This window comes from Martes martes, assembly GCF_963455335.1.
Source record: "Martes martes genome assembly, chromosome: 1".
Classification (NCBI taxonomy): Eukaryota; Metazoa; Chordata; class Mammalia; order Carnivora; family Mustelidae; genus Martes; species Martes martes.
In genome coordinates this window covers 47,145,878-47,167,859 of record NC_137888.1, presented here as the reverse complement: position 1 = coordinate 47,167,859, position 21,982 = coordinate 47,145,878, and the positions used below count along the sequence as shown (strand labels likewise).

The 21,982-nt window shown below is 40.0% G+C and overlaps 1 protein-coding gene across 1 annotated transcript in view; it reads right to left on the bottom strand.

Moving 5' to 3' along the window:
• Window positions 1-1,943: 1,943 nt before the first annotated feature.
• Window positions 1,944-21,982, bottom strand: part of COL8A1 (collagen type VIII alpha 1 chain) — a gene marked incomplete at its 3' end in the record, with an annotated part of 152,981 nt that continues 132,942 nt past the window's right edge. The window contains exons 3-4 of the mRNA XM_080797415.1: window positions 7,048-7,378; window positions 1,944-3,850 (exon numbers count right to left, since the gene is read on the bottom strand). Of these exons, the coding sequence (XP_080653541.1) occupies window positions 1,944-3,850; window positions 7,048-7,375 (2,235 nt within the window). The 5' untranslated portion in view covers window positions 7,376-7,378. The remainder of the gene's footprint in view (window positions 3,851-7,047; window positions 7,379-21,982) is intronic.

Genomic DNA, 21,982 nt, shown 5'->3' with positions numbered 1-21,982 from the left:
CCCATAGTCATCAGTCCAAAACCAGCATCCTCAAGACCAAATTGAAGGATGTTTGACCACATAGACGCTGTCTGCTTTGAAAATGAAGGTTGGGTCAGATATCTTTTGATGAAAAAATTTGTCATGTAATTAGCAGTGAATAAGAAACCCTCTGGTAATGAACTCATTTCTCTTCTTAAGAATTTGAGAAGAAATGGTGCTCGTATACCATATAAGGGAAAGACACTTATTAGGTTAACGAGAATTTTCTTGATGGTTGAAGTGATTCAGATTTGACAGAGACACATTTCCATGTGTGTTTATACCGTATTTATTTGTGTATTTTTCCGTCTGTATCTTTCCCTTCAACTTCTCACTCTTAATTTTGAGAAACAGATACAAGATTCTACCACCACAGCCCCACATCATTTCCCCCTGTTGCTTATAGTATCAGCAGCAGACTCATAGCTGACTGAAATATTTTGCCTATGTTTTGAAACCAGATTTCAATGCCTGCAGTTGTTAGTATGTACCTAAGTGAAAACCGAGAAAGAAAGATACTTATTTTTCTCTTTAAACTTGTATTGACTCTTGACTTGTGCTGAGTATGAGGTGACAGAAGAAGCACGGGCTCTTATTGCCCTTTGACATTTCACATAGCTCTTCCACAGTTTGCTTGTAAAGAAGCAGTTCTTTTCCTACAATTTTAGTACCTACACTCGGAAGTAGTAGATCCATTTTTAAATTTAAAACAAGAAATTATTTTTTCAAAAAGTTATTTTCCTATGTAATTCTGAATTTTTTTTTCCCCCAAATAAAGAATGGCTTGGAGTTTGGAAATTGAGTTTGGAACCTGAGACAACATTCCAATTTGCATACATACTACACCAGGATATTTCTTCAAAATTCAACCGCTACTGAAAAATAGCAATAGCCCCTTCACGGGTGAAACCTCATTGTAGTCATTTGAATGGTAGGGAAAGGAAGGGGATTTTTATATCCATGTAAACACAATTAAAAACTGATGTTGATAATGAACATTCCACAAAACTGGAAAGTTATTATTTTTTTCTTATGACTTCCACAAGTTTATATTAGTTGAGTCATCATGGAAATTACATGGAAGAAAGGAAAAAAATTATAGAAAAAACAAAAAAGATCCTTGAGAAATAAGTGAGTTAATTATGGCTCCTGTCTCCCAAGTGTTTTTTTTAGCTCCTTTTGGGGCACTGTCTTATGTCCCTCACACGTCTCATCCAGTGCGATGCACACAGAATTTACTGAGTAAATTACATTGCAGGCGACTGGCTCACTTGTTCTTTTAGAGACACGAGATACACAATTCTGAGGAGGACTTGTGTCCATAAAAGACACAGCCTCTGACAGGAGGGAAATAGCCCTTGGGCTAAAAACCTTCTGCTCCCCTGACTCCCTCCCACTGGGGCTATCACACAACAGGACTCCTCCCCCACCTTCCTGGCAAAACATCTGCCCAAAGACAGAGGAAATTATGCAAATAAATACGGTAATTGTTATCATGGACATTTCCTTAAGCCATATTTAGAAATCTTTAAACAATATGAGCAAGTGACTTTCATTAGCCATGATCTTCCATACTGAAATATATTGACTGATCTGAATAAGCAGGTTATCATGGAAGCATATAACAATACAACAGCTAATATGATTCCAGTGGGTACAACACAAGTGTCAGTACTTGATACATAAATCTATCCCATCATTTTTAATTACAGGCTGCTATGCAGAGCATTCAACATGCATCTTAGTTTTTATTTGTACATGATGGTTTAGATTTTCACTTAAATATAACTTTCCAACTATATAAATGTTTTGAAGCAATTATGTTTTTCATTTGGATTTTTTCGGTGTGCCATTTTCTTCTTCAAATCTCTTTCTTTTCTTTTCTTTCTTTCTTTCTTTCTTTCTTTCTTTTTTTTTTTTTTTTACATGGGATACAATAAATATCCTGAAAAGGAGGAATGGACATACTGCCCAGCATACAGTCCTGCAGCCTGTTCTGAGGGCATTTGGAGGAACACTCGGTCTCCTGGCCTGAGCAGCAGCACCGCACTCCCAGACGCCTGGTCCAGAAAGCCCTTTTTGTACTCATCATATGTGTACATCATGGGCTCGTTGTTCTTGAACAGAGCAACCCATACGTTGCCGCCCTTGCAGTGAATGTGGTAGGCGAAGTAGTAGACCCCGGGAACCTCACAGGTGAAGATGCCCGTCTGGGGGTTGTAGTTCTGTCTGCCATTATAGAGCAGTTTGTCAAACTTCACGGGGGCCCCCACAGGTGGGAAAGGCGCAGTCAACTCAGCTGTAAAGGCAGGCATCTCGTAGGCAGGCCCTCCATTCTTGCCTTTCTTAGCCCCATAGGCATGGGGGGGTTTCACTCCATCAATTCCCAGCCCCATATCGGGCAGATACTCTCCACGGGGTGGTGGTGTAGGGGGCATCACAGCTGGCGGCCCTGGGGGCCCTGGAGGGCCTGGGGGCCCTGGAAGTCCCGGCTGGCCTTGAGGACCAAGGGCACCAGGCTTCCCTGGGGGCCCATGAAGTCCTGCTACTCCAGGCTTCCCTACTCCAGGGAACCCAGGGGGCCCTGGGATGCCAGGTTCTCCTTTGGGGCCTGGCATTCCAGGTGGTCCAATGGGCCCACTTGGGCCTGCGATCCCTGGGATGCCTGGAGGGCCCTGTAAACCCTGGTCCCCTGGGATTCCTGGTTCTCCCTTTGGTCCCAGCAGCCCTGGAGCACCAGGGAGCCCTGGTAAACCTTTATGACCAGCTTCCCCCTTGGGCCCTATGGGACCTGGCAAACCCCTCATGCCAGGGGGCCCTACTTCACCAAGGAAACCTGGCTTTCCTGGGAAGCCCTGAAGCCCTGGCTCACCCTTGGGACCTGGTGGCCCCTGTGGCCCTACAACCCCACCTTCTCCTTTGGGCCCGGGAAAACCAATAGCACCTGGAGGACCCATAGGACCTGGGATTCCAGGCAGGCCTGGCTCTCCTGGGGGGCCCCCCATTCCAGGGGCACCTACTGGTCCTTTCTCCCCTCTTGGTCCTAGAGCCCCAGGAAGACCCCCTATGCCCTTGTCACCTTTGGGTCCTGGGAAGCCTGGTTTCCCGATTCCTGGAAGGCCTGGGGGTCCTGGCAGCCCTGGCAGTCCTTGCTCCCCTTTGCCACCTGGAAATCCTGGCTGGCCAGGGATCCCGTCCTGGCCTGGTTTCCCAACTCCAGGCATCCCAGGAGGTCCTTGAACTCCTGGGACCCCAACAGGGCCTTGGGGCCCAGGTTCCCCCGGAGGACCTGGCTTTCCTAGGGGGCCTTGGGGCCCAGGGAAGCCTGTCACTCCGGGTTTGCCCACTCCTGGAAGTCCAACAGGGCCAGGAGGGCCATGCATCCCTGGAGGACCCTTTAGGCCTGGCAAACCTGGCATCCCGAAGCCCTTCTCCCCTTTAGGACCCTGAAGGCCTGGAGGTCCTGGTGGTCCTTTTGGTCCTCGCTCTCCCTTTGCACCTGGTTGCCCTGGTAACCCTGGACCACCTGGTTTTCCAATGCCCGGAAGTCCGTGAGGCCCTGGAGGTCCTTGCGGCCCTGGGATCCCCATAGGCCCGATCTCCCCTTTGGGTCCAATTTCACCTTTTGCTCCAGGCATTCCCATGGCTCCTGGCTTTCCTGGCATTCCAGGCATACCTGGTTTTCCAATTCCTGGGTATCCCTGTGGCCCTGGTTTTCCTTTGGTTCCAGGTATCCCATGACCTGGTAAGCCAGGGGGCCCAGGTGGTCCTCTTGGGCCAGGCTCTCCACGGGGACCTTGCTCCCCTCGTAAACTGGCTAATGGTATTTCTACTGGGAGAGAGAGTGGGAGAGGGAGGAGGGAGAAGGGGGAAAAAGAAAAATTAATAGTTATTACTCTTCAAGGAAGTCATGACGATCCTTTTTTAGTTCTGACACCTTAGTCTATTACTTATCGAGAGGAACCACTAGGAATAATGTGTTCGTCTTCCAGGACTATCAGTACTTAAAGAACAATCAAGCTAATAATTGCTTTGTTATGTTTGAAATAGTGTTTGAGAACTGATATCTGTAGCTGCTTTTATCAACATTGGTTAAGGAGAAAAGCTAAAAAATAATGAAGAAACATTTTTCTAAGTACAAAACTCCAAGTTTTGTTATGGTGTGTTCAGTATGGGGATTTTGGAAAATTGAAAAAGGGATAAAGAAAAATCAAATTTGCCTATAATCACTTGATATTTATATGTATTTCCATCTCATGTGTTCTAGGTGTGGGTGTGTATGTGCGTGTGTGTCTGTGTGTGTGTATTTTAAACAATGGAGTCATTCTCCATTTTTACTTTTTTATTACTTTATCTACATAATGCTATACTTTTTTCATGTCCTTGATTTTTTTTTATATAATAGTTTGTGGCTAAATAATATTTCTTTTTGTGTTGAAATACAGTATGATGCTTTAGGGAAACTAATTATCATGTGGATTCAGGGAAGAATAGAAGTATTTTATCTTGTATGTGGTTTAATAACATCTTCCACATGAGGTGCCTGGGTGGCTCAGTAGGTCGAGTGGCTGCTTCTTGATTTCAGCTCAGGTCATAATCTCAGGGTCGAGGGATTGAGCCCCATGTAGGGCTCCACATGTGGCAGGGAGTCTGCTTGAGATTCTCTCTCCCTCTCCCTCTGCTCCTCCCCACATGCAATACAGTGCCACTAAAGATTAGATAATAGATGTGAAAGACGTTATGCTTTCACAAATTGTTTTCAATCTCTGTTACGATGATTATACTGTGCCTTTCAGAGCAACACAACTCCGGATGTTCTACGCTACTGAAATGAAACATAAATGAAATTTACGGTCTCAAAGTTTTATGTTAACCTGTGGTCACTTCTTAATCCTGACCATTCCATTTCTCACTGAGCTACTGTTAGGGAACAAAATAGACTGTAGAACTCATATTCTTAGCAAATTCTCCGGTTGCAGTCTGGTACCCATCAGAATAAGTACAGGAAGTGCCAAAAGTCAGGCAGGCCCCCCCCCAAGAAAGGAAGGGAAAAAAATGGCTGAGATAATCCCCTAAGTGGAATATCAGCTCCCGAAGAGAAGTCAATTGGGAATACTTCATTTATGCTAAGTAGACAGTCTAGTACGACAAAGTCATGTTATTTCTAAGCAGTGTGTAGGACGTACTACGATATCAAGAGCGTCTAGAGCAGGGTCATGTCTTCCTCATCAGGAATCCTGGTTGTCCAGCACAGTGCCTGGCAAGTACTCTGTTCTTAGCTAGGGTTTCCTGAATGACCAGCTCTAGCAACTCAGAAGTTTTTATGATGCTTTAATATTTACTTAGCATTTTTACTTACCTATGCCATTGATTTTCTCAACAAATCTTACTTTACTAAGACAAGTAGTTTCAGAGAGTTTTTTTTTTTTTTTAATCAAAATATGGTTTACATACAGTATTACGTTATTTCCAGGTCTTTCATTTCTGGCCTCTAAGCCTCTTAACACCAAATCCACTAGTACCCCAGACCTAGAGTTCCTGCCTTTTTAGGGAACAGTAGGAATGGCCTTTACTTCCTCAAAGGGAATTGCTATGCTGATGCAATTCCTTTCCTACAAATGCTAAGTTTCTTAGGAATCCAGATGAACCTCATAAAGTTTTAAGAAAGTGTCTCTCACAGTGATAAGCATTTTGTAGGTGTTGAATAACTAGTGAATATGGCTAGAAGACAGTGGGAAAAATTTTCATCTCTACATTCAGTCCTTACCCTTCATAGTCTCCTCTCAGTTTATTGATTAATAGGTGTAGTAGCTTAATGAAATCACTCTTAAAAACACTGGCATTTATCCAGCACCTGGTTCACAAAGTGCTTTCATTCATATATACATATTTATATTTATATTTATATATTCCTAACACAGTAGGTCCTTAACAACATTGCTCTCCCATTAAAGAAGACTGACTAGTCACTTTTTAAAATTTTGAGTTTTCCAAAGTTATTTATTGAAGCAGAAACAAGTCAGCCAGGTACTTGTTGGGAAAAAGCAGTTTTAATGGTATTCAAAGATACTTTCTAAAAGGTATTCTAGCACAAGGTTTTCTTTGTACGCTAGATGATACTGCAAACTTTCCTCAAAATCTTTTAAGGTTGTTGGTTCTTAAGAACTAGAAGTTATTCCTATTTCAAATCTTGTGCTCTTGAAAAACCACAGAAAAGCATTTGAAAGCTGTTTCTTTAGATAATGGATTTCTTTTTTCTTTTTTATAATTTTTTTTTATTTTTTTATAAACACATAATGTATTATTAGCCCCGGGGTACAGGTTTGTGAATCGCCAGGTTTACACACTTCACAGCACTCACCATAGCACATACCCTCCCCAATGTCCATCTTTTTTTTTTTTTTTTTTTTTTAAATTCTCGCTGATAATATATTGCCGCACTGAGTCATGTGCGATTTTCACTTGAGGGCATCATGTGTGATGCTGAGAAAATTTCATTGATAACCTGTCCATCTCTAGTTTCAACCATCTTAAGCAGAGGTGTCCTCTTTGGGTGAGTGTCAGTGAGAGGGAGTGAATCCAGATTGGTTTCCCTCAGGGTCAGGGAAGAAAAGTTTGGAAGAGGCCAGAGCATTCCTGCTCTCTGCACCTTCCAGCAGCTTCCTGTAGGCTTGTCACTGCCCCCACCCCTGCCTGCTTTAATTTCCCAGCATCTGGCCCAGCTTCTGACACAAAAATAGATGCTCATTAAATAGTTGCCAAATGTTGGAATAGATAATGAATAAGGGAGTAAAAATATGTTTTGTGCCATTTAATGCTGTTAATAAAGCACAACATAAAACAGTAATTTTGTTTGTATTTTTGAGTCTTGAACTTTTCAAGGATAGAATTAGGGCACTATAAACAATGAATGTCAGTAACACTTTCCAAAATAAAAATTTCTAAAATTTAGCTTCTCCCCCTGATCTTATAGTTTCAGATTTTGGAAAACTGGTGTTTCGTAACAGGACAGAAATATGATGTTACCTTTGCCTTTCTTAGGTGCTGCTTCCTTGCCCATTCTTGGTACTGGCTGAATTTCCTTCATATATTGGGGTAGATGTGGATACTCTTTGCCATACTGCACGTGGGGCAGCTCCTTGCCCATGTTAAGGCCATCTTTGCCCAAAGGCATGTGAGGTACTTGCTGGCCCAGAGGCTGGTATTGTGGAATTTGTGGTGGGATCTGAGGAGGAATTTGTGGTGGCAGCGGCTTGATCCCATAGTAAGCACCAGCCTGAATGAGCCTGATGGAGCCCAGGGAAATGGTAAGCAGCACTCCCAGCAGCTGCAGAGGGCCAGGTGGTACAGCCATCACCTGTGGAAGGAATGAATGCACCAACATGGTGAAAACTGGCAGGCCAAGTGACAAGTTTACTTAGAGTAAGAAGAGGGAGAAAAAGGAAACAATCCTTATCATCAGAACGTCCCCTGTGGAAGACAAACCAAAAGGAGGATGGTGTTACATCTCGGTAGAAAACATGCAAAAAACAGAAAAGAGTAGGAACTGTCAAATGAAGGCAATCAGTGGGATTATAAACTATGGGAAATACTGCTGTGTGTCCCCAGATATCAATTCTGCTTTCTTCCATAGTATTGGAACTCTTGATTTTTAGCTGGAACAGAGCAGCCCAGAAAAAAGACATTTTAGCTGGGTGTGGTGATGTGACAAAGTTCTGTCCAATTGGATGTAGTTGTAATGGGTACAACTTCCAAGAAGGATCCTAAAGAAGAGTGGCCCTGTTTTTCCTCTTCCTTGCTGCTGGCTGATATGTGGATATGTTACCTGGAAACAGATCAGAAACCATGGACCAGGAAGTGAAATTCATGTACTGAGCATGGTTTAGTAACAAGCTAGAATAAACCTCAGCCTTTGCTGAACATGAAGTTCCCTATTAATTCTTATGTTTGAAATTTGTTTACACAATAAAGAGCTAAAGGTTTATCATCTTCTTTAAATCACTGTTATTTTGAGTGTCACACATTTACACTAAACTTATTCCTAATGCTTAGGTTACATTGGCCAAAAGGAGGCAAACTTGGTGGTAAGTTGGGCTTTGTTAGTATGTGCCGAAATTCTATTCTAAGTAGAAACAGTAATTGATAGGCTGAGATTTTTCATCTGTCCTTTGCTTTGGCGTGGTCACAAATTAATGTAAGTGTTAAATAGCGAGCAAACAACAATAATGAAAACCACACAAGTCTTCTGAATTGGAAGGAAGGTACTTCATGTGACAGTCCCAAAATATTTAAAAAATCACTATCATAATTATGCACATAATGGAATGCCATTTTGTTCTACTTAAATACTATAAAGTCATTAATTTGGAATTTGCCTAATTGGACCTGGAGTGCACTGAAGTTTTTCTTTTACGAAAGAAACTTTTACGAAAGAAAGGAGTTTACAAGGCAAACTAGTTGTGTAAATAAAACAAAGACGTTTAGCCACTCATGAGAATAAACTGGAAAATCCCTTTAACAGCATCCTTTGCAACTTAACAGTTAATGGAATAAATGTTATTGGGGCTTATGTTTATTAAAAAACACCTCAAAAAGACCTCTGGTTGAAAACCCCAAAACCTAGGGAACTGCAATGCCCACAAAGGCCCACTAGAGGGCAGATGTGGTACATATTGAAGTCTGTTCTCCCGGGTACTGGGCATTGTAAGGTGCTCCCCACACCTTTTGAAAGGTCTTGATGAAAATCTGAATCCTCAGTGGAGTGTCATTATTATGCTGGAGAAAGAAATGGCAAGGTTTTCACAATTTTTAATGTAAGAACTTTGAATAAACTCCTATCTCTAAATAACTTTAATTTCCATTCTGTGAGTTTGTTTTCTTTGCTTCTGTCTTACTTAATTCTGGATCATAGTTTTCTACTTCTTAGAAAATATGTGTTGACTTTGCAACATCCTATTCAAGAGTAATGCCAAGAGTGTGAACAGGCTACAGAAGAATTGGTTAATAAAAAGCACCTAAGAAAATATTTAATGGAATCTCTACCACAAAATTCACTACTTTACAATTTTTCTCAGTATACTAACTAGTCATTTTCCCCCAAAACATCTGTCAGCAAAATGATTTATAAAATGTTCTCCATTTCATAAATCAGAATAGTCTCAAAAACTGTTTGATTCAAATGTGCTCGAAATGATACATGTGTTGGTAAATGGGAGGAGATAGAAACCAGTTATTTTCTGTCTAAGAATAATTATTATAAACCATTTGGAAAGAGCTACAAAATTAGTATTGATTTATAGTTGGTAATAGTCAGTTTTACTTGAGATGGGAAAAGAAGAACATCTGTAAGTACTCAATGATAAATTTATTAACTACTTACCAAACACAATGTTAGACCCATCCGGGGACTACAAAGATAAATATAAAATGGTCAATGGGCCCTGCCCCCACAGAGGTTATACTTTTTTAGTAGGCATGACAGATGTATAAACTATTAATGAGTAGCAAGGGATATCCACAACAAAAGTAAATTTCCCACCCACTTCCATCTAGTGGCTTAAATCCCTTCCCTTGGAAGCAATAGCTTTTCCTATTTTCCTCGTATGTTTCTGGAGATGTTCTAAGAATATGCATATACACTACACACAATTTTAGGACGCAAATTACAGTATACTATACATACTACTATTCTTTTCTTTGTCCACTCAGAAGACTAGAACTTCAGACCTTATTTCTCAGTTTTATGTATCTGAACAGATCCCTTCAACTTCCTTATTTGTTAAAAATAAGACTCAGTTGTTCTCTAACGTCCTTAACATTCAATGTCTAAGGCTAATCCTAGACATTAGGATGTCTAGAGAGCTGAACACGCTAATCCATACCAGAAATATATGGTAATACCTGGTGATGTATAAGCTGGGACTTAATTCTATCTTTGGGGATGATGGAATTTAATTACTAAACCCTGAACTTGTGGAGATGTCTTTAAGAATAAACTAGCATGTTTGGCTCTTCACCCTTCCATCAGTTCTGTGAATGTGTTGGATTATACTTAATAATCTTTAAACCAGGACAATCTAATGAAACACTGGAAAACTGGAGGGAAGTGAAATGCCTGGGAAGAAGACCAGTTGAATACCAATGGCCCAGTGGGATCCTACTTTACTACAATTATTTCCTCTTGCAGGCTTGGCCTTTCTCTCCTGAAAACCACCTCTTTTGGTCTGCCATCTGCCATTTCTCTGGCTCTTCATTTAAATAAGCTTTGTTCAGTTTTAACTTGAGTATTTATATAGGAGTCCTGGTTAGAATTTACCGCTTGACTTATCCTTACTAATTTCCCTCTTGTCCCTGAGGATATTTTTGGTGGTCAAAGTGGTGTGGTGGTTCTCCCCTAATCACTCAAAAGAACATCAGATTTGTTTAATGCTATACAAACACCTGGCAGGGGGAAGGAGCCTTGGAATTTCTGCTGGGAGAAATGGTGGTAATGGGTTTTCTTGCCTCTTTTTCCTTTTTCTGGGGATGCACGACACAATAATGCTGTTTTCTTAGATTTGTGTTCTAGTCGCTGTTCTACTCACTTGTTTTCTTAGATTTCTATTTGATAACGTGTGTGTGTGTGTGCGTGTGCGCACTTGACTATGCTTGAACATAAATATACATAATGTGTATGGACAGTGGATCTTTGCCAGTCAGCCCAACCAGTGATGGGTTTCATGTCATTATGTAGAAGAAGCCAAAGACCTGGAGCTGAGTTGCGGCGCTGCCATTCACTGTGTCTACGACTTTGGGCAAGTCCCTTATCTTTACTAAGCCTCAGTTTCCTTCCCTATAAAAGAGAAACTGTAAAAAAAGAAATGATAATCTCAGCCTCTCCCACAGAGCTGTTCAAGGACACGAATGATAATAAGAATTTTTTTGTAAGCTGAAAAGCACCATTCAAATTTAAGTTATTATTAATGGATTGTGACCAAAAAGACAAATCAAAACCAACTGAAATGTCAAAGACTTTCAAAGAAGGGTATGAGCCAAAATAAATGTGAGGTTAACTGCAGTAATGATAAACCTAACATGAATAAAACAATAATGGCCATTAAAATGTACTTGTTAAAAATGGCAAAAAAGAACAGCTGAACCAAGGCAGTTATTCATTCTGGTGTCAGAGTCGCCAATCCTAATCATTTTGAATAGCCCTAAATGGTTCCCTATATTTGGGAAGGGCTGCAGAGAGTTTCAGTTTCCTCATGTGACCTGTAATGTATATAACAGAATAATGTGATATATATTATTTTAGACACTCCTCAACATTTTATTTGTACATTTATCCCCGTGAGATTTTGGCTTGCTGTGCAAAAGAATGTTTAAGTATTTAAACCTTCAGTTCTTGCCCTAAGTCCAATTTTCCCTTTCACATGGTGCTAACACTGTGTGCATATCCGCACATGTGCGTGTGTGTGTGTGTGTGTGTGTGTGTGTGTGTGTGTGTTGTGGACAAGCTTCTCTCATCTGTTGCTGGGCAGCCCTTCACGCAGGATTTATAGTTTCTCACATCCTCATATTTATCGCTCCTGAAGCAAGGGGCAGTCAGACAGAATCCTACCCCTGCAATATTCACCAGAATTGTCTTCTTGGCTTTCCCATGCCTCTTAAAGAAAGTTCTGTCCTGTTTGCATTTCTCAGAGCAATTCATTCATTAGGCGTAGGTATGTAAGGAGTGCCTATTAATTGTTACTATTAGGGGTACTAGAGAAAGGAGTGAACTAGGTGAGGTCCTTGATCTTATTGAACTCACATTCCAGTGTGGGGAGACAGGCAATAATAAACAAGTTAAAGATAAATTTTTCAATTTCAGATTTGAGTGCTGTGAAGAAGACGAAACAGGGGGAAGGGTTCAAAAATGACTCAAGGTAGAAGACGCTGTTTTGGAAAGGGTGGTGGATGACATCTCTGAGAAAGCAAATTTTGGTTAGAGATGTGAAAATTGGGAGGCTTATTTGTCTTTCAAGACACAATACCAAAAACCCCCAGAAAGTCCTATTTATCAAAATGGTAGTTATAGGTGACTTTCACTAATGTAAACCATTGTTTCAAAACTTAATTCTTCACCTACATCTATCCTCATTTTGACCTCTCTATTGTATTCTTTTTTCGCCTGAAATTTCTTCTTTTTTTCTTTTTAATCTTTCTCCAGATTTCAACCCTATTGTATAAGTTTGCTAGGGCTGTCATAATCAAGTATCTTAGACTGGGTGGTTTAAACAACAAAAATTTGTTTTCCCCCAGTTGTGGAGACTAAAAGTCAGAGAACAAGATGTTGGCATGGTGGGTTTCTTCTGAGACCTCTCTCCTTGGCTTGTAGATGGCCATCTTCTCTCTATGTCTTCACATGATCTTCACGTGATCTTTCCTTTATAAGGACACCAGTCATGTTCAGTCAGGGCCTCTCCTACTGACCTCATTTTAACTTAATTTCCTCTTTTAAAAAACCTCTCTTCAAATACATGGGGCACCTGGGTGGCTCAATGGGTTAAAGCCTCTGCCTTCGGCTCAGGTCATGATCCCAGGGGCCTGGGATCGAGCCCCGAATCGGGGTCTCTGCTTGGCCAGGAGCTTGCTTCCCTTCCTCTCTCTGCCTGTCTCTCCGCCTCTCTGTCTGTCAAATAAACAAATAAAATCTTAAACCCCAAAAAACAAAAAACAAATACAGTCACATTTGGAGGTACTAGGGGTTAGGACTACAATATACGAATGAGGGGGACAAAACTCAGCCCATATCACCAACCATTCCTCTAGACCAACTCAATTCCTACCTCTTCTGTGAAGTCTTCCCCACCTTAACCATTATTATCGTCCCTGTCCTACTGAAAATTTAACAAAAGTTAAATGCAGCTCACCAACAGTGTTTTTTCCTATTGTTTTTTTGTCCACTAGACCCCAACATGATTGCAAACTTCCTGAGGACAAGGAAAATATGTGATATTCTTTGGATTTTCTCAATATTTATTGAAAGAGCTTGACAGTCAAAACTCTTAGTATTGATAGGTGCATTAGAAAACATCTCCTTCAGCCTCACTCTGCATTTAGAATCCTGTCTACAACAGTTGCTGACAGAAAGCCCTCATATTTCCTACTTGAATATTAATAATGGTAGAAACATTCATAAAGCAACCTATCATCATGTGCAACTTTTTTTTTTTTTAAGATTTGTTTATTTTGGAGAGAGAGCACAAATAGGGAAGGAGCATAAGGGGAGAAAAGGCGAGAATCTCAAGCAGACTCCCTGCTGAGCATGGAAACCAATGTGGAGCTCTATCTCATGACCTTCAGGTCATGACCTGAGCCAAAACAAAGAGTCAGTCACTTAAATGACTGAGCCAGACAGGCGCCCCATGTCATACAATTTCTGTTGTTATTTTTATTATCTGAGCAGCTGGTAGGGGAGACACACCCTTTCTGATTCATAAATGGCAGTGCACATGTAGCTTACTTTTAGTGGGAGCTGGGAAAGGAACATTAAAAATATATCACCAAATTGGCTAAGGCAAAAAAGGAATGATTACATGACCTTTTAATATCATGCCAATAAGCCCACCTTAGAATCATCTAGGGATATGGAACTTTATTGCATAATTGATTAGCATTACAGATATTAACAACTCTAAACTATGTTGACCAGGATTTGGTTCTATTGCCCTTTACTATGTTAACCAATTTTTTATCTAACTTAGCATTATCTCAGCATTCTTTTTCACAAGCTCATTACAATAAAAAACCCAGGTTTATAACATTTTATTTCAAACCCACTTTGTCATCATGTTAAATAAAACTTTGACATGTTCATTTGTGAATGAGAATTGTGTTTTTAACATTTTGAGAATTATGCTTTGATTGGGACACAAAAAAATAATCAAGAACCTAAATATAGGCAGCGTTGGATAGTATGGAGAAAAACAAAGCAGGAGAGGTTAGGTAAAGAGGTAGATGGTTATTATTTGTTGAGGTGATGTTCTTTGAAACCCATTTTGCTATAGAAACTGAGTCTTCTGTGCTTGAGTGGGCTGGCCCCTGGGTTTTAAAGGAAGCAACTCTAAAAGCGGAGAAATTGGAGAAATTCTGGGGGATTCTGGAGGAGATTAAATGTGAGCAGAGTTGATTGCAACATGGAGGAGAGTGCCAGAAAAGGAGATCGCCAGTAGAGGAGCAGTCAAGAAAAGAAAAACTCGTTTCAGACAAGCTTTTTATGTTTATTATAGGATATGGATTGTAAATCCCCTCCTTTATATCCTCAGAGATGAAGAAACCCTAATTGTTTTGAAGAAAACCTAATTCTTTTGTGGGGATGGATTTTAGGGGGTTAGGTGGAAGAATGGTTCAGTGCTGCTCCAGGGTGACAAGGGTAAAATTGGTGACTGAATATCAGGAAACCGGAACCAGAGAATGGCTGGGTGAGTCAGGCCAATGAACATAAAGTTATAATAATATTAGCTATGTTTTTGAGCACATACTTTATGCCAGCACCATGAACATACTTCGAATACATTGTTATTATGTTTTTACTTAAGCTTTTATGTTATTGTTGTTACTATGTCCTCTTACTAAGATTTTTTAATGCTAAACTCAAATGATATCTTCCCATCCTGTATTTATAAAATTGACTATTTTACTGAAATTGAAGACTATTAGAATCCGAGTTAAAATTTTTGAATTCTTATTTGATTATTTTAAGGAGCTGTCACCCAATACATTAGCTAACAAATTTTTTTACTTTGTTTTACAAGGTACAGATCTTTTCTCCATCTTGTCCTCCAAATATCAAGGCTGACTTTTTAGCTGAAAGAAAGAATTTCTCTGTTATATGGGATGTGATTCTGGACTGGATTCCTTCCTTTTTTCTTTTTGGACTAAGGACACAAGCTTGGAAGGTATTCATGAAGTTATGCTAGGATAGATCCTAAAGAAATAAACCTACCAATGAAGGCCATGGGTAAGATCATCCCATAAGCACTCATTAGTTTTAATTAATCTGCCCATTTACATCTATCAGGACAAATATAAATATAAAACAGCTTGAATTACATGCTTCACTGATGAATCTGCTATAACCAAAAGCAGCAAACAACCTCACCTACTAGCTATTGGCAGACCATATGTCATGGGACCTACAGAACTTGAGATGTCCATTAGGTTGTGTCCTCACCTCTAGAAATGGGCCACGCACATAACCCCTCTGAAACAAATGACCAAGCCCCACATTCCACAAGTTCTCCAGAAGAGGAAATTTCACCACATTCCCTAGTAACCAACTGCAGGATTTCAGAGACCTACATTTCTTAATATCTAATCTGGATCTTTCTTGCTGAACTTTAAACTCATTTCCTCTTTTCCATTCTCAAAGGAGGTGGGAAACATCTGGAGAATATTTTTCTTAAAATAATAGTTCACATACTTGAAGTCTGCAATTAACTCCTTTTGTCTCTCTAAATGGAATCATGTCATCTGCCAAATAGTTTATAAAATACTTGAGAGGATTCTTAAAAGAGAAAGTTCCAAAGTGGATTCCTTTTTTAGCTTTGTTTTGCTTTTCTCCCCATAACATGACCAATCATTGTTCTCAGAGCATAGAGCATCTAAATTCTAGTTCTGACGTAGGCATCTATTCTGCTGAGGCATGAATTTCCTCATTTGCAGAATGGGAACACTGGCTAGATGACTTCAAGGTCTCCTCTAGTTCTAAAATTCTATGGTAGCTGGGAACATGAATAACATACTCATACTTCCTAGATAAATGATTTCATGAATGTACATGCTCAAGCCTTTTGGATGTCATAAAGCTAATTAATATCACACTTCCTGTTATTTTTCAACATTTCTCTCTCCCTTCTTACACTTGGAGATGGAACAGGAAGAGTTTGAGTAATGCCCCCTCCCCGTAAGTACTCCTCTGATGAAATGAACTGCACCTGATTAGAAACAAAAAGAAGGACCTCAATAAGAAACGAAGTTTAGGGATAAAAATCTGATTTATACATATATTTTTAAAGATTTTATTTATTTATTTGGCAGAGAGAGATTACAAGTAGGCAGAAAGGCAGGCAGAGAGAGAGGGGAAAGCAGGCTCCCTGCTGAGCAGAGAGCCCGATGCGGGGCTCGATTCCAGAACCCTGAGATCATGACCTGAGCCGAAGGCAGAGGCTTTAATCGCCTGAGCCACCCAGGCGTCCCTGATTTATATATAAATATTTTTTACATATTTAAAGGTAATAAATAATGAATAATAATGAATAAAAATTGAAGCTTACTTAAAGAAATCTTTTAAAAGTGGCTACAAATGATTTAAAAAAACACAAAACTTCTTACAATATGTGGGCTCAAAAACTCCCTTGGAGTCATTTAGCAAGTATTGATGTATGCCTCTTGTCAGAGAAATGACAAATGAATACAGAATATGCATCTTGGGAAGAAGAAGTGGGCAGTTTAGGAGGAATAATGATCATTTTGTAAGAAAACTGAAGATCTAAAACTTAAAGGCAGTTCTGTAGTAAAACAGGCTGTGATGAGAGCATCCCAAGATTAAGGTCCTCTCCATCCTATGGGTCTGGTGATATGCAGCAAAGTCAGTTCCTTCCTAGCAGAGTCCCTAAAAGGCCTGGTGAGCACTCTGGAGAGCATCTTCTATCTTCTCTGTACTACTACAGTTTATGTCAATCATACAATGTGAACTAAAGCTGGTTTTAGGCCATTGCAAGGGACAATGTATGGGAAAGATTCATCTAATGTAATCCATCAAACTGGACATTGTAAAATTACTATTTAGAGCAAATGGTTATAATCTATTATACAAAAGAAAAATTCCATGGAACATTTGTTCACTGCAAACACTTTTTTCTTTTTTCTTTTCTTTTCTTTCTTCTTTCTTTCTTTCTTTCTTTCTCCCTCTCTCTCTTGCTCCCTCTCCTTCTTACCTTCCTTCCTTCCTTTTTCTTGCTTTCTTGTTTCCTTTCACTGCAAACACTTGGATCTCACCCTGAAACCCTTGTTCAGACCAATGGGATTACAAGTGAATTTCAACCGAACAGAACTCAGCAATATCCCTGTCACAGGGACAGTTAAAAGTAGTTGTGTTTGAAGTAGGTTTTTGTAAGTAAGTAACAAATGAATTGAATAAAATAAAGTGATAAAATTATGCTCATTCCTAAAATATCTAAGGTTGTAGAGAATAGAAAGTATAAACCAAGCTGGGCAAAAAGACAAGAGTACATAGACCTGAATGGCCATCTAGGTGCTGAAGTGTAAGAGGTTGGGGTCCTAGGACAACCTCTAGATGTGGGAGGGTGGAGAGGAGTAGATGGCTTGCTTATGGACTCCAGCTTTCTGAGAAAGACTGTCATATTAGAAGCTCTTGCCTTTTCTACTCTTCTATAATTCTGTATGCCTTCTAGTTGCTTCACTATTCTTCAGCATCTTCTTTTTTTTAAAAAAGACTTTATTTATTTATTTGCCAGAGAGAGAGAGCACAAGCAGGCAGAGTGGTTTGCAGAGGCAGAGGGAGAAGCAGGCTCCCCTCTGAGCAAGGAGCCTGATGCGGGACTAGATCCCAGGACCCTGGGATCATGACCTGAGCTGAAGGCAACCACTTAACCGACTGAACCACCTCAGCATTCTTATTCTTAAGAAAGGTTGAGAGGTTACATGAAACTCAAATGAGTTAGTGGTTGTTCTACAATGAAAACTTATGGTGAAAGTTTTGAAAATTGAGAAAGTTGAAATATAAAGAACGTTGTGCTCAGTTCCCAGCCAACATGTGTGCTTCCTGGAAGCATGAGAGAGAGCGCTTTACCACCATAGATGTTTCTGCCAGTACTTCCCTAGAATGGTTACAAGGAAGGACTGAAAAGTATGGAAATATCTTTTTTTTTTTCCTGTCCCACTCTGATTGGCACTTAGTACTTCTCTATCAGTATATCCAGAAGATTAAGTGAGCAAGCCAACATCCTGTGTTAGCATTTTCTTTTTATTAGCAGGCTTTTATGGCAGTGGATAGTTCATTTTGGTATTTTTATAGGAAACTGTGAAACAAACAAAATTCCTTGAACCAAGGAACAAATCCTAGCCTTTCCCATCTTCCATAATACTGAAATATTTATTAATTAAATTACTATGTGTTGCATATGTGTCTTTATGGGTTTAAAGACAAGAGGTACAGGGTGTGAGGCAGCCAATTATTGGCTTTTCTTTTTCATTTTTGAGCTGGTTATTTTTGGGGTTCAAGTGTTGAAGTTTTATTTAGCTAAAATTACCCTGAGCCACATAACCTTGAATGACTTAATATTAAAAGTCAAGCCCTAGAATTTCTATCCCACATGGGCAAAATATTAAATCAACAGCACTTGGAAATAAAAATAATTAATCAACGTCTTCCAAAATTGCCCCCCAACACCCACCCTGAACTAATTTCTAGTCAAAACAGTAACCCTACTGATGTTGAGATCTTTAGCCCTGGAAATTTCCAAACTATAAAAGAACTAAAAAAAAATCTCGACAATTTCTTGGTCAGTAAAAATGTGAATTTGTTCTTTCTCTGTTACACAGTTCAAGAGTAGCAGAGATCATTCCATAAGACTGTTCCCAAAAGTGAATTTAAATTAAAAAAAAATTTTTTTAGTTCTCAAGCTGGGGCTAAGCCTAAAACACCAAATTGTGATAAATTGTCAGCCATGGAGAGGACCGCCCCTGAAATCCACTACTTTCCTACCACAGCTCCATCTAAGTAATTAGCCCATGTGGTCACATCCAGCCCTTTGAACACAGGCAGAACACTGGAAGCAATGAAACCACAGCTATCTTGGTATTGAAAGTTCCATTTTTCTAAGGGTGGAATTTATTTTGAAGGAGAGAGAGATGGATGTGCTGTCTGGGAGGGAAAATCATAAGGTTTTCACAGTTAATTCACTAAACATTTTTCAGAGCAAATGGCAGTGGAGAGAGGAAAGGACAAAGAATTATGTAATCCATGCCAGTTCTTGGGGATACATCTGGGAAGGAGGCTGGGAGTGGGTAAGAAACTTCTTTTTATGACTGAAATTTGCTACGAGGCCCAAGAATTCACAGAAACATGGAACTTCATTGATAAACATGCTTCACAAATGTTATTTCTTAGGGCCTACAGCATGAGTAGAAAACTGAATCGGAGATGAGAGACTTGGGGTGTAGTCACTCCTCTGACATGACACCCTTCTGAGACTTTCAGGGCCTCCTTTTTCTAACCTATAAAATGAGGAAAATGAATCAAAGGGAAGAGGGGACCCAAGTACCTGGAGAAGCAAGGAGAGAGGGGAGTGAGGGAGTTAACTGGCCCGAGTTTGTGATGAATGAGGGAGCTCTGCCCCACCCAGCTTTGAACCAAGGCTGTTACTTTTATACCAGATGGTCTTGAACATCTCTCTTGTTCTAAAAGACTGTATGGGGGTCTCCTATGCTTTCATTTGCTTAAATTTCTAAGTACTGGCATGGTTTCTCTACTCAACATTGGTTGCTTAGTTTAATTACTAAATTCAACAATGTTATATTGAAATTTTAATCACTACCCCATTAGTGGCTGGAAATATATAAAAATAAGTGCAGGTAAAACAAGGACCTACTCTCAGGAAGTTTCCAGTCAACTGTTGAAAGTCAGATCTTGATCTAGTATGAGTGTCTCACTCAAGCGGAATAGACCTTAACCTGGATATGGTTGGTGGGTGGGTAGCATTGGTCAGACACAGGGTCCTTGAGGGACACTGTTTAGAACTAAAGCTTGATGAATAAATAAGAATTGTCCAGCAGCAGAAGGAGGAGAGTGAATGAAGGACATTTCGTGCCCTTCCTCAAAATTTTCTAAAAGCAGGCATTGGCAATTAAAACTGGTAAAGAGCAGCTGTGGGGGTGGGGGAGGGAGGGTAATGCTTAAAGAGTAGCAACCCTGAGCTAACCTTCCTGAATTAAATCCCGATTCTATCACTTACTAGCTCTGTGATCTTAGGCAAGTTAGTTGACCTCTCTGTGTCTCCATTGCCTGCCTGGATGTTGATAACATTACCTGTCTCATGAGATTGCGGAGGAGATAAAAGGAATTGGTACACATAAAATGCTTAAAACAGTGCCTAGACATAGAAGCACTTCATAGGTGTTAGCTGTTACTTCAAGGAGAAGGAGGAGGAGAAGCAGTCATAGCAGAGGGGATCATGAGCACACACTCCATGACACTTTCTTTGCTTTACTGCTATTCTCTTTTTGAAGAATTTGAAAGATGATGACTTATGTCCTCACTCTGCTCCAGACCTGTTATGAAAATTAGTTGAGAGACTGAGAACATTTAGGTAAAAATGGCTCCTCATAAGTGGATAGCAAGTATTGTGTCTGAGTTCCCGCCTCTCAGTGTGACCTGTGCCCCATCCTCTTGTCTCACTAGATCTCCAGTTCCAATGTTGGATGTCTTTCCACTTCCCTCAGTGACCTGACCCCTGAGCAGCTGGTTTCTGTACTGACTGCAAAGGGCTTGGCTTTGAAATTTAGAAAGCCTAAGACACTTCTTGCAGGTGATAGCAGCAGGTTGGCCTTGTGGGAGCCACAGCAGGGTTAAGCTAATTTTATTGCTGAAAAGAAGTAAAATTTACAAGTGTAATAATAGTAATAGACTTTTAAGTCAGAGAAATAATCAGCTTATGGTTACTTTTTAAAGAAGCTTTTCCATGCTATTTTTTGGAGATTGGAATAATAACAATATTGCTATAATTAACACTTATTTAGTGTTTACCATATTCTAGGACTTGTGTCTGAAAGATTCATGTACTCCACCCCTCATCATAGACCCGGTAAGCCAAGACCCTGGCTTAATTCAAAACTGTACTGAGTTTCGTATCCAAAAAAATACAGATTCAGTTTAACACATACTTCACTTGTAGTTAGTGCAAAGGTAACCTCAAACCAAAATACCCAATAAACCCCAAACCGTGTTTAGCCACAAGCACTTATTTAAATAGAGAACATCAATTTCCCAAATAATGAAGCAAATCCATACTTTATTTTATTTTGAAAAAGGCATTTTGGTCATAAATTCTGGGAGCTGGTTATGAGGAGGAAATCTCCATGTAAGAGCTCTCTCAAGGGTCTGGAGGACTCCAATCAGACTTTTATCTCTGAGAATTCTCTCTGTACCAAGTTCATAACTGTATACAAAGTAGGTTTTATAAATTATTGTTGAATGAATATATGAATGGTGCCAAATTTCCATCCTTGTTTCCTCCCCTCTTTTCTTTTTTTTAAGGTTTATTTGAGAGAGAGAGAGAGAGAGTGTGTACACATATGTGGGGAGGGGTAAGGGTGAGGGGGAGAGAATCTCAAGTATACCCTTGGGCTGAGCGTGGAGCCTGAGGCAGGGATCAACTTCACAACCCTGAGAATCATGACCTGAACCAAAACCAAGAGTCAGACGCTCTACTGACTGAGTCACCGTGGCATCCCCACCCTTCCCTCTTTTCTAATAAAATAAGATCTTGAGTAGTGGGAAGACTGAGTGAAGGACCTCACAGTTTCCCGACACTGAATCAATGTTACTCTTCTCTCTGCCTACTATTATCATCCTTATCCTCCTGATTTTGTGTCCGGGTGTCTGCTGCCAGCTCACAAGAATGGAAAATCCTACATAATAGCCATTCTTCCTTAGAAATTAATGAGGAATGCCCTTTTTGATTGAACAAAAACCTTTTAAAGAAAAAGGAAGGGTTAGTTGAAGGTAAAATAACCTGTGATTGGTGATCATTTTCACTCATTGCAGTCTTTCTGTGGCTACTCTGAAGGTCTTTGATTTGGCTTGAGCTGAATGACTGTATGATGGAAGTATTTTTCTGAATCCCCAGTCTTCACATCCTATTTAGGACTTTAGACCTCAGGGGAAAATCTCTGAAGTTCTCTCCCTCCATGA